The sequence below is a fragment of the Eptesicus fuscus genome, chromosome 1 (assembly GCF_027574615.1).
Source record: "Eptesicus fuscus isolate TK198812 chromosome 1, DD_ASM_mEF_20220401, whole genome shotgun sequence".
In the NCBI taxonomy this organism is placed as follows: domain Eukaryota; kingdom Metazoa; phylum Chordata; class Mammalia; order Chiroptera; family Vespertilionidae; genus Eptesicus; species Eptesicus fuscus.
Window position 1 is genome coordinate 49,716,712 of NC_072473.1, and position 18,539 is coordinate 49,735,250.

At 46.2% G+C, this 18,539-nt stretch overlaps 1 protein-coding gene across 2 annotated transcripts in view; it reads left to right on the forward strand.

Annotated features, from left to right (window-relative positions):
- Positions 1–3,556: 3,556 nt before the first annotated feature.
- YIPF6 (Yip1 domain family member 6) overlaps positions 3,557–18,539 on the forward strand; it is a 52,399-nt gene continuing 37,416 nt past the window's right edge. Inside the window, exon 1 of one of the 2 annotated variants that reach the window (XM_054716402.1) lies at positions 3,557–3,904. In XM_054716402.1, the coding sequence (XP_054572377.1) occupies positions 3,848–3,904 (57 nt within the window). In that variant the 5' untranslated portion in view covers positions 3,557–3,847. Of the gene's footprint in view, positions 3,939–18,539 lie in introns of both variants that reach the window. The other variant, XM_054716445.1, reaches the window with a different exon arrangement.

An 18,539-nucleotide genomic window follows, 5' to 3' on the forward strand; every position in this document is an offset into this window, starting at 1 on the left:
ATTGGCTAGCCATTATATCAATATGAGAGCTCTCTAAATTTCTCAATCTAGAAGTTTCTCCAATTAATCTCAATAGTGATTTAAGTCAATAAGCTTTTTATGGCTTCACCAAAGCACAAGATCTGGAAAATTTACTCCTAGAGTTAACTGAAGAATTATAGGGGCCCTGTCTTTTTATTTTTTTAAACAGCAGTTCTGAAACACAGGAAATCATATATTTTACCCCCCTTTGAACAGAACTGAGTTTTAGATTTTCTAAACTTATTCGGCTGGCCACCAGGTGCATATGCATCTTCTAGCTGGCAGAGAAAAGTAGACATATGAAAACAATGACCATCTCTGGGAGGAAAAGGTCAGTAGAAACAAGAATACTAAAACTAAGTTTTTACCAAAGTTCCGATGTCCAAGGAACTAGTTCCACAAATATTTTCTCCTGCTAATCTAAATTTAGAAAGAGAAAATTTTAAAATAATTTTCTTTTATTTAAATGAGACTCACAGGTTTTAGGAGGCTGACAAGGTAAGATTAAAAAAAAAAAAAAAAAAAAAAGCTTACCTGCTTCTAGCTCTATTGTCAGACACCCAGGACCTCTTATCTGCAGTTGTCTCAGGATAAACATCCAAGAGTGATGTTCTCCTAGCTGGCCTGCCAAAACCACTGGGCAGGCAGAGATTTCCTCCCCACCCCAACCCTTCTTTAGTTATTATGGCTGGACTAGTAATACAATAATATTGACACACAACAAGATTAGCAAGAGAAAAAACAAAACAACTTAGTACCTGTGCACTAAAGAATCATAACACAATGCTCAGATCATAAAATGAGGCCCAAAGAAATGATAGAACCAGGCACCTTTTAATACTCTTTAGATAAAGAGACAATAAATTTGTGAGAAATTGACAGGACAAAGAAAATTAGTGCTCACTGGAGAGGAATCTAAGCAGGGTTTAGGTATTCATTAATGAGAAATTTAAACAAAATAAATTAGAAACGAGGAAATAAGAGTTAATTATACAGACTTTTTGGCTCTGAGTTGTTTAACTCCAGCAATAGGGTTGTCTTCTAGGTGCAGGAAGGATACCTTTCACAGGGGAGATTTATTTCCTTCATTCAAGGATACAAGGGAGGGTCACCGGCTGTTGGTCCACTAACTTTAAATCAAAGTAATCAATATGCCACTGTGGGATATTTTGGGATATATTTGAGCCAGTCTTGGGCCCCAACATATCATTCTCTTCCTATTTTATTAATGTATTTCTTTTCAGGATTGGAGTTGAATTTTCAGTATGGAAATGATGTTGTCTTTTTTTCTTTGACCTATTAAAATGATCAGTTATCATCACTACACATCCAGCTTTATATTTCTGGGAAAAACTCTACTTGAGTATGGGGTATTATTATTTTGTCAGATTTGATTTAACAGTTTAAGATGTTTGTAACTATATTAATAAGTAAGACTGATATATAGTTCTAATTTTTAGTACTGTGTCAGGTTTGATACTATCTTTACAGTGGGTCCCTAGACTTATAAATTTTCCCCTTTCCTCTCTCTGTAAAAATTTTATAGGGTAGGAATTACCTGTTCCTTGAAGACTTGAATAAATAGCCTGTGAAACTATCCAGCCTTATGGGAATGGGGGGGAGGGTAGATCTTTGGCAATTAAAAAATATGTTCTTATTGATTTTAGAGGGAGAGGGATAGAGAGATAGAAACATCAATGACAGAACATCAATCAGCTGCCTCTTATGTACCTCCTACTGGGGATCAAGCCAGAAACCCAGGCATGTGCCCTGAGTGGGAATCCAGCCAGTGACCTCTTGGTTCAGGGGTCCACCCCTATATATTCCCTTCCCTATGGATAGCATACCATACAAACTGTTCTGTACATTGCTTTTTATATATTTAAAATATTTTTCTTAAAAAATTGTCTTAATTAAATTCCCTACTTCCTTTTTGAATGAATTTTGATTATTTTTCTAGGAAACTGCTTGTTTTGTCAATATTTTCCAGTTGTTAACATGGAGTTGTACATTATATTATCCTACAATTTAGAACTAGTAAAGTTCTCTATAAATATTGGCCTAAATGTTAATCCCAATTCCATCACTTACAATGTTTCTAAGTAATTCTGGGTAAATCATGAGAGTCCTGCTATACTGTAAATGTTCCTAGCCTAACAGAGGGTAATAACTGTAAGTGTATTGAAGAATACTGAGTTAGTCTGGAAAGTCTGTGACATATATTTGCAACTGCAAACATAAAATAATTCATATTTTAGCAGCTCAGCGCTATGCCACCGCCTTCCTTCACAACCTTCCATCCAGAGTTCTTTCTTCATAGCATATTACCTCACAACCAAACTGTACCCTATTAGTTAAAGGAGGAAAAGTGGCATTTTTAGTCTGAAACAATGCCTATGTAACCTGAATAATGACTACCTCAACTATTGTTTTATGGCCTGTTCTTTTCTTCTCTCAGCATCAAGGCCATCTCGAAAAGAGTGGCAAAGAGGCCAAGGGATGAGGTTAGGCTTTCAGTTAGGGAGAGATAACTAATTTTGGAGGTTGGCAAGGAAATGGAAGAGGTTATTAATGGCTCCAAGGAAGTGGGAAGGGACTTGATAATCCGATAAGTGGTGAAAATCAGGAGGGGTGTGGGTGTGGCATTCAGGGCCGGGGTGCTGTGGTAGGGGTAGAATAGGTGTGGGAGGCTGAATCTGGGACATTGTATATAATATTCTATTGTAATTTAAAAAGGTATCATAATTACTGGTCTAAACTTTCATAACACTGCCATCAGTATTTGCACAAGTACTGAAAATTTCTTGGTTGGAAGGAGAATTATAATATTTGAACAAAACAAAACAATTCCATTAGTTTAGGAACTTCATCTTAAACCACTTTCCAGATTCTTTCTCCATAAATTTGCTACTTGGGGGTTTCCCTGCATTGCCTATCCAAAAATATAAAGTACTTTATTTTACACCCATCTCCTACCCTGTGTTTTAAGAGCTGAAAACTGGTATTCACATCCCCAAAGGGCAGTACACCGAATGTACTGCCACATTTTAGCCTGGGGTTCAGGTGAATTGGAGTCATAAACATTAGAAAAACCCGTGATGAGGTTGGGACGTGCAGGGTTTTAAAAAGTTATTCTTACAATAATCACCCTCTTTTAGGCCTTGAACATATTAAGTACTTGCCCTAAATCGCTTAGCAACTTTAGAAGTTGTAGTGGGGTTAAATTTTTGGCCAATGTCTATAGAGAAGCTCCCCCCTCTCCTCAAAGTGGGTAAGGGAGAAAGTAATCTTGGAGGTCGGTGTGGAGCCAGTATACAAGTTTATAAAATTCGAGGATGTGGGAGGAGCGGGATGAGAAGCGCAGGGAATAGGCAGGGCAGGGACAACAGCCACGGGAGCAGTAGGTTAGGGAGGGCTTGGTCCCTTTGTTCAGGAGCCAGGAAACGCCTTTTGTGTGTGTGTATGTGTGTGTTTGGCGGCTGGGCGGGGCAGGCTTGTTCCGTGAGGTGCTGCGCTGAGGGGATGGCGCTGAGCCTACTCCTGAGAGCGGAGGCCGGTTCACGGGCCGGGGGAGGGAACGCAGTCCAGGTCCCGAGAACCAGGGAGCGATCTGAGAATCGGACTTGAGTGTGGAAGGGTTAACCTGTCTGGCGGTCCCTGTGACCCCAAAGAAGCAAGCGAGGAGACAGGAACCTCTTCCCAACATCCAGTGCCAGGCCCTTTCGGTGACGCGGCTGTCGCGCGACGACGCGCAGATGAGCTGCGGCTTCCACGTCTTAGGTTCCGCAAAGGCCTGTGGGAGCGACCCGGGAGCTGGAGGGCCAAGATGGCGGAGGCGGCAGAGTCTCCTGGAGACCCGCGTACAACATCGCCCAGGCCCCTGGTGAGCTGGGGATCTGCGACCGAAGGGACCGAGGGTGAGGCAGAGTGTCCCTCAATGAAGTCGGGTGACGGGCTCGTGGCCTGAGAGAGCCGGAACCCCTTTCTCTCCGCAGGCCCTCCCAGTACCCATTGCCAGTCCCAGCACTGCACCTGTTCTTGGGGCTAACCGCTTCGCCCCCTGCCCTCCTTGTTCTTTCCAAGCCTTCTCGTGAAACTCCCATTCACTTTCCTTTCTCATACTCTCAAGGCTTGTCCTCGACACCTACGTTGTGTTAAATGCGGAACTTTAGCTGATTTCTTAAGTATCTTTGCTTCTGTCTTCCCCTAATTTTATCAAGACCTGCCACTAGTCCGTGTTAGAGTAGCAGCATTCTGGAGTTAATGAGAGATTGCAGCGTGGTAACTTGGTTATTGATTTGTTCAGTGACCCAAATAGTCTTGGTTTAATCCCTGCCCTCCCTGTCGCAGCTCCGTGCAGTCCTGTTCATGATGCTCTCTTTCTCCTGGGGCTGTTTGAACAGTGGACAGTATTTTTATTGCACGTAAAAGCCCAAAGCCGGGACAGGTATTTAATAACACAGCTTTTGGAGTTAAACTTACTCGACTGGAATCACCCACTCTGCTGCTTGTGTGAATTTGGGCTAGTCATTTCACAGAGCATTTCTTCGTCTGTAAAATGGAGATAAAAATATGTACCTCAAATAATTTTTAGGAAGATGAAATTACATAATTTATGTAAAGTGTCTAATACAATCATTGCCATGAACTGAGAGTGTAATTAACTCAACATTCTGCCCTTAGGTCCCTTATCCTCAATAGGGTTCAGTTGTCTCCAAAACAGTGTTTAGTTACATAGCAGTTTCTCAATAAATGGTACATCCCAATACCTTTGTTTTAAATTGGCAGCATAGTAGAGGACTGCACTTGGAGTCAGGTGAAATTCATTCTAGTCCTGCTTACTAGCTCTATTTGTTCATCTCTTCATTCATTCAACAGATATTTATTGAATATCTATTATGTTCCAGGCACTCTTAGACACTGGGAATACAGCAATGAAAGAGAGTGAGTAGGCCCAAGTTCTCATGAAACATTTGTGACCTTGAGGAAATCACTCTGAACTCATTTCCTTATTTGGAAAATGGGGATAGTAACTCATTGCACAATTAGAATACTAAATAAACTAATATACACATATTGCCTGGGGTGACATAGTTACAGGTGTCTAGCTGTTTTTAGTTCCTTTCTTTAATTTAAACTACTCTACAATTAATTGTGGTTCTGGTTACTCATTACTTAGTATCCAATCCACTTGAACATATTAGGTCTAGAACATACTCAGTAATGTTTATTCAACTCCTACAATGTACTGTGCTAGTTGCAAATGGCCTTCTCTTTTGGTGCTTATATTCTAATTTGTAGGGATAAGACAAATGTACAATATTAAAATAAGGTAGAAAATATTAACAAAATTTAAAAGAAGATGCTATCATGTCTAGTTGGAGTGATGAAGCAAGCTACACGATGAAGTTATATTTGAGTGGGCCTCAAAGGATGGGTAAGATTTGAAATTCCAGGTTAGCATAATAGTTACCAGTGATTGAGTACCCGCTACATGCCAGGATTGTGCTAAACATCCTCTGCATATTTTCTAAACTTCACAGCAACCATTTCAATTAGATGATTTTTAAAACTGTGTTTTACTTGCAGATGAGATGGGATTCAGAGAGGTTTGATAATTTTCCTAGGGTCTCACCAGCAGTTAGTGGTCAGGCCTGAAATTTGGACCTATGTGCTTCTGAAACCCAGGTGATTTCCAGTAGTACTACACAAACTCTTTTTTTTTTTTTTTTTTTTAATATATTTTATTGATTTTTTACAGAGAGGAAGAGAGAGGGATAGAGAGTTAGAAAAATCGATGAGAGAGAAACATCGATCAGCTGCCTCCTGCACACCCCCACCTGGGGATGTGCCTGCAACCAAGGTACATGCCCTTGACCGGAATCGAACCTGGGACCCTTCAGTCGGCAGGCCGACGCTCTATCCACTGAGCCACACCGGTTTCGGCCTACACAAACTCTTATTGCAAAGGTACAGAGGTTGGAAAGAACTAATGTACTTCTAGAAAAACAGAAAGATCACTTTGGCTGAAGCACAGGCAAGTATTAGGAGGTAAGCCCTAAAAGATAAGGCTACTGAATTAGAGAGGCAGTACGGAACAGTGGTTAGGAATGTGAGCTCTGGGGTCAAATTGCCTAGGTGTGATTCTAAGCTCAGTCATTTAACTAGCTGTGGGATATTGGGGAAATTTCCAAACCCCCTCCACGCCCCAGTTTCCCATCTGTAAAATGGAGATACAGTAATACTTAGGTAATAGGGGTTTTAGGTGAATTAAGTGAGTTAACACATGTAAAACACTTGGTAGACTGCTTGGCACACAATAAGCATGCAATAAGTATTTCTTATTGACTACTAAGATGGGAGGTTTAATAGGCAGTGAGAAGCCATTGGAAGCTTTTGAGGAGGAAACTGTTTAAAATCATGAATTTGACAACATAGAGGAAGAGTTACCATGGGGAATTTCTGGAATCTAGGAGACCAGCAGAACTGTTGCAGAATCCTTGAGGGTTTTCAGTGCTTGGGAGGGAGTGTCTTAGATATATCAGTTTTGCAAACTTTAGTGTGCATAGCAATCATCTGGGGAATCATGTTAAATTGTGGATTCTGATTCAGTAGGTCCAGGATGAAGCCTGAGATTCTGCATTCTAAAAGCTCCCAGGTGATGGTGCTGCTGCAGCTCCTGCTCCCGCTCCCAATAACATTTTGAAAAGCAAGACAGTGGGCATATGGGAGGATAGGAGGAGGAGGAGGACCCTAAAAGTTGATTAATTCACTTTTACTAGTATACATGTTTGAGATATTGGCAGGCCATCCAGTAAATATATAGCAGGCAGTTGGTCTCTAAAATCCGAATTTCAGGACTAAGAAGAGCTCTGGGCTAGAGATGTTAATTTATGAGCCATTTGAATAGAGTTGGAAAGACAGAATCTTCGTTAATGCCTATCTCTTGCCTGTATATTTAGGGAGCAGTAAAAAGAGCTATAATAATGGCTGTAGCTTGGGGTCTGTAAGGAAGCTGGTCCTAGGTGAAGGGGCTGACTAGAGACCATGCCACTGACCATTCCCTCCCCACTTCTTGGAATCAGGCCTCTTGGACTGAGCTGGTTCCTGCTTGATGCTGCCCCCACCCCCATCTTTGTTGATTCCTTTCTCTCTCCAGGATTTTAGTCCTTAGTATAATCCATTTGTTCCCAGCCACTTTCTAAAAGCTTCAGTTCCTGCTTTTACTATGTGTTTTTGGCCCTGCCTCTACTTGCTATCCTTACTGGCCCAAGCCAGGCTGCAAAGTGATCATGTATGTTTCTGTGCATACATGTACATACTGTGCATGAGCCTGCCTGCACAGGGGTAAGGGGAAGGACATGGGGTCCAAGCCACCTTTCATTCCCACTGAGGGGAGGTCAGGGAGTAGGATCCACTAACTGAGGGCCTGCAAATCCTGTTTGTCTTATCTGGGACTGGACAGCCACAAATCCTGGCTCAGCTCAATGAACAATGTCACTAACTCTCTTGGGAAGAGTTATTGAGGAAGGGTTGGGGTGGAGGATAGGGTGAGAATCACATTGCACTTTAGTGACTGAAGTGACTTCTGAAACCAGTAGTCACAAGACTGTCCTCACTTTAGACACCAGCCACAGCTTCAGAGGTTCCCAGGACCATCCTCGCTTCTGACCTACTGGCTATAAATTCAGGGTTCCCTTGATCCCCTCAAGCTCCATAATTCACTAGAATGACTCACAGAACTCAGGAAAGCACTATATTTAAATTACAGTTTTATTTTAGCAAAAGAATACAGTTCAACCAACAAAAGAGAGAGATGCATAGGGTGAGGTCTCAGAGGGCCCTTAACACAAAGCTTCCTTGTCTTCTCCCTGGGCAGTCAGGACCTTGTTATCCTGCTGATACATCAAAGTGTGACAACATGCAGAATGTTGCCCACTAGGGAAGCTCACCAATGTATCTATAGAGTTTTTATTAGGGTTTCATTATGTAGGCATGATTGACTGGATTATTGGCTCCTCTCCTCACTAGAGACCAGGTTTATGACACATTCAAAGCCCCAACCCTCTAAACCTGTGTTTGGTCTTTCTGGATTGCTTAGTCCCCATACTGAGTCATTTCATTAGCATAAAGTGTCTAGGGGCCTACCATGAATAACAAAAATACTATCATTTTGGAAATTCCAAGGGTTTAGAGCAGTGGTTCTCAACCTTTCTAATGCCATGACCCTTTAATACAGTTCCTCATGTTGTGGTGACCCCCAACCATAAAATTATTTCTACAGCAGCGGTTCTCAACCTGTGGGTCGCGACCCACAGGTTGAGAACCGCTAGCAGGGTTGCCTAAGACCATCAGAAAACACAGATATTTACATTACGATTCATAACGGTAGCAAAATTACAGTTATGAAGTAGCAACGAAAATAATTTTATGGTTGGGGGTCACCACAACATGAGGAACTGTATTCAAGGGTTGTGGCATTAGAAAGGTTGAGAACCACTGGTTTAGAGGCTACCTCCCAGGAACAGGAGACAAAAGCTAGCCAAATTTTTTATTATACAACAGTGACAGAACTGGAAATGACTCCCTGGGAATCTCGAACTTGAGCCAACTTTTATCTATCCCCTGTTATGATTCTGTTGAGTGCTTTACATGTATTAATATATTTCTTTGTCACAACAACCCTGTGATGATGGCATCATTATTTCAGTTTTATAAATGAGGAAATTGAGGCACAGAGAGGTTGAGGAATCTCAGTGTCACACAGGTAGTAAATGATGGAGCTGGGATTTGAACCCAGACTTTCTGGCTCCAGGAGTCTGCACTCTTAAGCAAAACTCTCCAAATACAATATGTTGAACATTGACAATGTGCTAGATGTTATGCAGGTGTTATCTAATTCTTATAGCAGTGTTTCCAGGTGAGGGAAGAGCCCTGTTTATCTTCAAAGCCCATTCCTTCTGCACTGCCATGCCTCCCTAGCATTAGCAGGCATCAAGAAAACTCAAAACAAGCAATCCTGGAACTTGAAAGGGTAGTATCATAGTAGTGAAGAAAGAATATGGGTTCAGAAAGGGGGTGGTTTACCATTAAGGGCTGCAGAATATTCAAAGAGGGTGAAACTAAGAAAGGATCCCTTATTTCTTGTTTATGAGGTCACTATTAGAGAACAGGGTCATTAAAGTTGTGGAAAAGCCAGTGGCAGATTACAAAGGATTAAGTGAGTGAGAGAGTGAAGAGCAGTTTGGGAAGAGGAGAGGAAGGAGAGTACTTTGAAGGAATGGCAGAAATAAGGAAGTGATATATTTTTAAACTTTATTGCTGAAGCTTTAATATAATTAAATAAAGTATAATGAACCCATGTACCTATCAACATTTGGCTATTTAAAAAAATATATTTATTGATTTCAGAGAGGAAGGGAGAAGGAGAGATAGAAACATCAATGATGAGAGAGAATCATTAATCGGCTGCCTCCTGCACGCCCTCTATTGGGAATCAAGCCTACAACCTAGGCATGTGCCCTGACCCTGAATTGAACCATGATCTCCAGGTTCATACTTCCACGCTCAATCCCTGAGTCACACCGGTGGGGCAACATTCACTATTTTTATTTCATCTATCTCCCTGCCACATTTTTTTCTGTAGTACTGTTTTAAGCTTTTTATTTTGAACTAATTTTGGACATGCAGAAAAGTCACAAAAATGTAAACATGAGTTTTATATCCCCTTTACCAGCTTCCTCTAATGTTAACTTTGTGTATAACCCCAGTACAATATCAAAACCAAGAAATTAACATTGGTACAACACTATTAACTCCAGAACTTACTCACATTTTACAGTTTTTTTACTAATGTCCTTTTTGTGTTCCAGGATCTTACCCAGGATTCACAGTGCTTTTAGTTGTTTTCTTCTGTAGTTTCCTTCAATCTGTAATGGTTCTTCAATCTTTCATGATAATTTTTTAAAATATATTTTATTGATTTTTACAGGGAGGAAGGGAGAGGGATAGAGAGCTAGAAACGTCGATGAGAGAGAAACATTGACCAGCTGCCTCCTGCACATCCCCTACTGGGGATGTGCCCGGAACCAAGGTATATGCCCTTGACCGGAATCGAACCTGGGACCTTCCAGTCTGCAGGCCGACGCTCTATCCACTGAACCAAACCGGTTTCGGCAATTTTTTTTTTTATTATTGTCTAAAGTTTTACACATGTCTCCTTTTTCCCCGATTGACCCTCCCCCATACTCCTAGCCATTCCCACCCTGAGCAAGCCCCCACTGCCCCAGTGTCTATGTCCATTGGTAATGCTAATATGCATGCATACAAGTCCTTTGGTTGCTCTCTAACCCCCCCAACCTTCCCTGCCATTTGTCTCTAGATCTATTTTTGTTCATAAAATTATGTTGATCATTATATCCCACATAAGAGTGAGATCATGTGATATTTATCTTTCTCCAACTGGCTTATTTCACTTAGCACAATGCTCTACAGTTCCATCCATGCAGTTGCAAATGGTAAAAGTTCCTTCTTTTTTATAACGGCATAGTATTCCATTGTGTAGATGTACCACAGTTTTCTAATCCACTCATCTGCTGATGGGCACTTAGGCTGTTTCCAAATCTTAGCTATTGTAAATTGTGCTGCTATGAACATAGGGGTGCATATGCATTTTCTGATTGGTGTTTCTGGTTTCTTGGGATATAGTCCTAGAAGTGGGATTACTGGGTCAAATGGGAGTTCTATTTTTAACTTTTTCAGGAAACTCCATACTGTCTTCCACTGAGGCTGCACCAGTCTGCATTCACACCAGCAGTGCACGAGGGTTCCTTTTTCTCCACGTCCTCTCCAGCACTTGTTGTTTGTTGATTTGTTGATGATAGCCATTCTGACAGGTGTGAGATGGTACCTCATTGTTGTTTTGATTTGCATCTCTTGGATGATTAGTGACTTTGAGCATGTTTTCATATGTTTCTCGGCCTTCTGTATGTCTCTTTTGAAAAGTGTCTACTTAGCGCCTTTGCCCATTTTTTAATTGGATCATTTATCTTCCTTTTGTTAAGTTGTATGAGTTCTCTGTAAATTTTGGAGATTAAACCCTTATCTGAAATATCATTGGCAAATATGTTCTCCCATGCAGTGGGCTTTCTTGTTTTGTTGATGGTTACTTTTGCTGTGCAGAAGCTTTTTATTTTGATGTAGTCCCATTTGTTTATTTTCTCCTCAGTCTCCATTGCCCTAGGAACTGTGTCAGTAAAGATATTGCTATGACATATGTCTGCAATTTTGCTGCCTATGGAGTCTTGTAGGATTTTTATGGTTTCCCATCTTCAATGCAAGTCCTTTATCCATTTTGAGTTTATTTTTGTGTATGGTGTAAGTTGGTGATCTAGTTTCATTTTTTTTTTCATGTATCTGACCAAATTTCCCTGCACCCATTTATTGAAGAGACTGTCTTGACTCCATTGTATACACTTGCCTCCTTTGTGAACTATTAATTGAGCATAATGGCTTGGGTCGATTTCTTGGTTCTCTGTTCTGTTCCATTGGTCTGTATGTCTGTTCTTGTGCCAGTACCAGGCAGTGTTGAAAACCGTGGCTTGGTAATATAGCTTGATATCTGGTATTGTGATCCTTCCAACTTTGTTCTTTCTCAGGATTGCGGTGGTTATTCAGGGTCTTTTTTTATTCCAAAGAAGAATTTTTGGAGAGTTTTTTCTAGATCTTTGAAATATGCCATTGGGATTTTAATGGGGATTGCATTGGATCTGTATATTGCTTTGGGTAGTATGGACATTTTAATGATGTTGATTCTACCAATCCATGAGCATGGTGTGTTCTTTCATTTGTGTCTTCCTCTATCTCTCTTTTTTTTTTTAATTTCTTTATTGATTAAGGTGTCACATATTTGTCCTCATCCCCCCATTCCCATCCCACACCCCTCCCCACGGATGCCCCAACCCCCTGTTGAACTTAATCATTGGTTAGGCTCATATGCATGCACACAAGTCCTTTGGTTGATCTCTCCCCCCTCCTCCCAACCTCCCCTATCCTCCCTCTGAGGCCCGATAGTCCGATCGATGCCTCCTTGTTTCTGGTTCTGTTCTTGTTCATCAGTCTATGTTGTTCATCATTTCCCCTAGATGAGCAAGATCATGTGTCACTAGAGATATACTTATAAGAACTGAATGTGAGACCAGCAATAATAGTTATGCTGACAGGCAAATTAATCAGTCTGTAGTGAGTTTCTTTCTGGACCAACAGTTCTTTTGAGACCCAATTTAAATGTCCACCAGTTCCTTATGTGTACATGTCGGCACTGACCCCTCAGCTCTGGATGGTGGACAAATGGTGGTAATGCAGGTGCGACTCCCTCTGGTTTGGTCTCGGCTGGACCCAGGGGCACGGCTTCACCTGGACTCAGGGGCACGTGGCCTCACCCGGACCCAGGGGGCGCGTGGCCTCACCTGGACCCAGGTGCGCGCGGCCTCACCCGGACGTGGGACCCAGTCTCACCCGGATCCAGGGGCACACGGCCTCACCCGGACCCGGGATCCAGCTTCACCCGGACCCAGGGGCACGTGGCCTCACCCGGACCCAGGGGCGTGTGGTCTCACCCGGACCCGGGACCCAGCCTCACCCAGATCCAGGGGCACACGGCCTCACCCGGACCCGGGATCCAGCTTCACCCGGACCCAGGGGCGCGAGGCCTCACCTGGACCCAGGGGTGTGTGGCCTCTCCCAGACCCAGGGGCGCATGGCCTCACCCGGACCCGGGACCCAGCCTCTCCTGGATCCAGGGGCACACGGCCTCACCCGGTCCTGGGATCTGGCTTCACCCGGACCCAAGGGCACGTGGACTCACCCGGACGCAGGGGCGCGCGGCCTCTCCTAGACCCAGGGACGCATGGCCTCACCCAGATCCAGGGGCGCACGTCCTCACCCGGACCCGGGACCCAGCCTCACCTGAATCCAGGGGCACACGGCCTCGCCCGGACCCAGGATTCAGCTTCACCCGGACCGAGGGGCGCGCGGCCTCACCCGGGCCCGGGACCCAGCCTCACCCGGATCCAGGGACACACGGCCTCACCCAGACCTGGGATCCGGCTTCACCCGTACCCAGGGGCGTGTGGCCTCACCCGGACCCAGGGGCGTGTGGCCTCACCTGGGCCCGGGACCCAGCCTCACCCGGATCCAGGGGCACACGGCCTCACCCGGACCCGGGATCCGGCTTCACCCAGACCCAGGGGCGCTTAGCCTCGCCCGGACCCAGGGGCGTGTGGCCTCACCTGGGCCCGGGACCCAGCCTCACCCGGATCCAGGGGCACACGGCCTCACCCGGACCCGGGATCTGGCTTCACCCGGACCCAGAGGCGCGTGGCCTCACCCGGACCCAGGGGCGTGTGGCCTCACCCGTATCCAGGGGCACATGGCCTCACCCGGACCCGGGATCCAGCTTCACCCGGACCCAGGGGCGTGTGGCCTCACCCGGGCCCGGGACCCAGCCTCATACGGATCCAGGGGCACACGGCCTCACCCGGACCCGGGATCCGGCTTCACCCGGACCCAGAGGCGCGTGGCCTCACCCGGACCCAGAGGCGCGTGGCTTCACCCGAACCCGGGACCCAGCCTCACCCGGATCCAGGGGCGCGTGGCTTCACCCGGGCCCGGGACCCAGCCTCACCCGGATCCAGGGGCGCGTGGCTTCACCCGAGCCCGGGACCCAGCCTCACCCGGATCCAGGGGCGCGTGGCTTCACCCGGGCCCGGGACCCAGCCTCACCCGGATCCAGGGGCGCGTGGCTTCACCCGAGCCCGGGACCCAGCCTCACCCGGACCCAGGGGCGCGTGGCTTCACCCGAACCCGGGACCCAGCCTCACCCGGATCCAGGGGCGCGTGGCTTCACCCGGGCCCGGGACCCAGCCTCACCCGGATCCAGGGGCACACGGCCTCACCCGGACCCGGGATCTAGCTTCACCCGGACCCAGAGGCGCGTGACCTCACCCGGACCCAGGGGCGCGTGGCCTCTCCCAGACCCAGGGTCGCGTGGCCTCACCTGGATCCAGGGGCACACGGCCTCACCCGGACCCAGGACCCAGCCTTACCCGGATCCAGGGGCACACGGCCTCGACCGGACCCAGGATTCAGCTTCACCCGGACCCAGGGGCGCACGGCCTCACCCGGACCCGGGATACAGCTTCACCCAGACCCAGGGGCACGTGGCCTCTCCTGGACCCAGGGGCGTGGCGTCACCTGGACCCAGGGGCGTGACCTCACCCGGGCCCGGGACCCAGCCTCACCCAGACCCAGGGGCGCGGCCTCACCCGGACCTGGGACCCAGCCTTACCCAGACCCAGGGGGGTGGCCCCACCCGGGCCCTGGACCCAGCCTCACCCGGACCCAGGAGTGTGCCGCCTTACCTGGATCCAGGGGCATGTGGCCTCGCCAGGACCCGGAACCCAGCCTCACCCTGACCCAGTTCCCAGCCTCACCCGGACCCAGGGGCGCGCGGCCTCACCCGGACCTGGGTTCCAGCGGGGTTTCGTCTTCTTGATCCCAATTCCTGTTGGTCAATTCCCTCTCAGCAATTCCTTCGGCCATTTTCTCAGAGCTCCAGGGCGGCTGCCGCAGAACTTGTTGGGCAGCGGGCTCGGCGAAGCTCCGGTGTGCCCGGTGCGCGGCGGCGGGCTGGTCCGGTGTCACTGTGTCGGCCCTTGGGTCTGCAGCGGTGGCCGGTCGCCAAGCGTGCGCACCTGGCCGCTTCCGGGCCGTTGAGATTCTTGAAGGACTCGGAGGTCAGCAAGTGCGGAGTCTCCCACCCCATGTCTCCCAGGGGCTCGTCTGTCCGTGCTCGGCAGCGAGTGGAGCCGTCCCCTCAGCCGGAGACCGCCGGGGGAACTGCGCCAAGCACGTTCCAGGCCGCCATTGTGTCGCCTGAGCCGTAGTTCTTAAAGTGTGGTCTTTGGGTTACCGGCATCAGCATCATCCCGCGTACCCCTCTCTTTTATTCTAGTTGTAGAGCATCTGCTCAGCCAGCCCTCCGGTGGTTCTGGATGGTGTCTGCTCTGCTCTCCCGTCGTAGTCTCAAAATTGTTGTGGTAGGCAACAATCAGGCTTCCGCCCTATGCCTCCATCTTGGTCCTCCTTTGTATAGTTAAGTCTTGATTGTTGTTGGTGTCACTGAGAGGAATTGTCCTCCAGGCCAATTGGCCGTGAGGACCCTCTTTGTCTATAAAGGAAGAGTTGCTGTGCAGGAGACACGTTTATGGGCCGGGTCTTGGTGCAGCAAGGCTTTGGCGCTCACTGAGTCTGCCTCTTGAATGTGTCCCTTATGCGAGTGGTTGAAATCTGGTGTCATCTCACCCCGACCACTAGATGCCCTCGTTTCTGGGTCTCCAATGGAGTGTAGGTCAGCTACTGCCTGAGGCCACTCAGCAGGGATTACAGCAAAAACTGCAGTTTCCTCCTCCTGTCTGAGCGGCCCTGGAGCAGTCCGACTAGAACTGCAGTTTATCTGGTCAAGCTGCCACAGGGCAGGCCAACCACATGCAAAAGCCTCTGCTTGGAGCCCAGGTGGGCCTGCAAGACTTGCTGGGTGGGTCTGCAAGACGTGCGGGGCAGGTCCCAGGGCGGGGCGGGGTCTCAGGGCGCCACCAGGCCATGGCGTGGCAAACTGCAATGGCTGCAAGTCTGCTTTTTCTGCTTTCCACGTTTCTAAGCCCCCTCGTTCCGCACTCCAGCGCAGCAAACACTGATTGCTGGGCGCACCTCTGCAAGGAAGTTACTCCCACTCTCCGACACGAAGACCAAGAGTCCAGCCTCTCCCCGCAGGCGTCTGGGTCTCCCGCGCGTCCCCAGAAGCTGGATTACAGGGTGATGGGGAGCTAATCTGCCCTAGGGTTGGAAAAAAAGCCGCACGACCCTTCCCCCACCACCAGCCCAACCCACGCGCCTCCGCACCTTATCCCCTCTGAGTTCGCTCTTTCCTCTTTCCTCTTAGCTGTAAATCCACCATTCAGCCAGCTCTCCTGTGGTTCTGGGTGGCAGACGCTCTGTCCTCCAGTTGTATTTTTGAAATTGCTGTGCGCAGCGCAGTTCATTTGTTTAACTTTGCCGCCTTCTTGATTCTCCTCTGTCAAAATGGCTAAAGGAATTGAATGTAAGATGGGAAATCCTAAGAATCCTCCTAGTTGGTGTCGGCGGCCTCCGGGGCCCCGAGGATCTCACTGGGCAGCTCGGCCAGGTTGGTGACGCGGATGGGCCCCTCCTGCAGAAAGATGGTCTCTTCCTTCACCGAGAGCCACTGCGCCGAGTCCACGGCTGCCGCCATAGCAGCGGCCGCGGCGCCCACGAGCCCATGGCCCCGGCTGAGGTGCTGACTGAGAGGAGCAGTCACCCGGTCTGGGGAGACGCGAGCAGGAGTCGCCGTGCTCACCAGTCCATCTTTTAGTTGTATTTCCGAAACTGCCATGTGAGGCAACAGATCAGCCGTTCACCTCCGCCGCCATCTTGGCTCCTCTCTCCTATCTCATTTTTCAATGTCCTGTAGTTTTCTGAGTAGAGGTCTTTTACCTCCTTTGTTAAGTTTATTCCTTGGTATCTTAATTTTTTTCATGCAGTGGTAAATGGGATTGTTTTTTTCTTTTCTCTTTCTGTGAGTTTGTTATTGGTGTATAAAAAGGCCATACATTTCTGGGTGTTAATTTTATATCTTGCTACATTGCCGAATTCATTTATTAGGTCTAGTAGTTTTTTTGCAGAGTCTTTGGGGTTTTCTATGTATAGTATGTCATCTGCGAATAAGGACAGTTTTACTTCTTTTCCAATTTGGATGCCTTTTATTTCTTCTTTTATTGTGATCGCTATGGCTAGCACTTCCAGTACTATATTGAACAGGAGTGGTGAAAGTGGGTTTCCCTGTCTTTTTCCCGTTCTTAGGGGAAAGGAGTTTAGTTTTTGCCCATTGAGTATGATGTTGGCTGTAGGTTTGTCATATAAGGCTTTTATTATGTTGAGGTATGATCCCTCTATTCCCACTTTGCTGTTTTTATCAAGAAAGGGTGTTGGATTTTGTCATATGTGTTTTCTGCATCAATTGATATGATTGTGATTTTTGTCTCTATTTGTTTATGTGATGTATCACATTTGTTGATTTGAGGATATTGTACCATCCTTGTATCCCTGGAATAAATCCTACTTTGTCGTGGTGTATGATCTTTCTAATGTAAAGCTGGATCCAATTTGCTAGAATTTTGTTGAGGATTTTTGTATCTATGTTCATCAAGGATATTGGCCTGTAGTTCTCTTTTTTGTGTGATGTCTTTATCTGGTTTTGGAATCAGGGTAATGCTGGCTTCATAGAAAGAGCTTGGAAGTGTGTCTTCCTCTTGAATTTTTTGGAATAATCTGAGGAGGATAGGTTGTAGATCTTCTTTGAATGCTTGGTAGAACACCCCCATAAAGCCATCCGGAACAGGGCTTTTGTTTGCTCGAAGACTTTTGACCAGTGCTTAAATTTCTTTGGTGGTTATCGGCCTATTCGCGTTTTTTTTTATTCTTCCTGATTAAGTTTTGGTAGCTTTTATTTTTCTAAGAATATGTCCATTTCGTCTAGGTTGTCCATTTTGTTGGAATAGAGTTGTTGATAGTATTTTTTAACAATCCTTTGTATTTCTGTGGAATCAGTTGTTACTTCACCTCTTTCATTTCTGATTTTGTTTATTTGGGTCCTCTCTCTTTGCTTCTTGGTGAGCCTGCCTAGAGGTTCATCCATCTTGTTTATCCTTTCAAAGAACCAGCTCTTGGTTTTGTTGATCTTTTGTATTGTATTCTTTTGGTCTCTATGTTGTTTATTTCTCCTGTTATCTTTATTATTTCCTTCCTTCTGCTTATGCTGGGCTTTTCTTATTGCTCTCTTTCTAACTCTGAGTTATAGAGTTAGATCATTTATTACCATCGTTTCTTGTTTTTTGAGGTAGGCCTGTAGAGCTATGAACTTCCCTCTCAAGACTGCTTTCACTGTGGCCCATAGAGTTTGGATTGTTGTGGTCTCATTGTCGTTCCGTGCCATGATGTTTTTATTTCTTCTTTGATGTCTTTGGTAACCCAATCATTGTTTAATAGCATGCTATTTAGGCTCCAGGTGTTTGATTTTTTTCATTGTTTTTATTGTAGTTGATTTTATGCCATTGTGATCTGAGAATATGCTTGATATGATTTCTATCTTCTTGAATTTGAAGAGACTTTGCCTGTGCCCCAATATGTGGTCTATCTTTGACCCATGCGCACTTGAGAAGAATGTATATTCTGTGGCTTTGAGGTGAAATGTTATGAAGATGTCAATTAATTCTAGTGAGTTATTTTGGATTGATATTTCTTTGCTGATTTTTTGTTTAGAAGATTTATCCAGTGGTGTTAGTGGGGAATTAAAGTCCCTTCCTATGACTGTATTGCTATTGATCTTTCCCTTGATATCTTTCACAAGTTTTTTTATGTATTTGGGTGCTCCTGTATTGGGT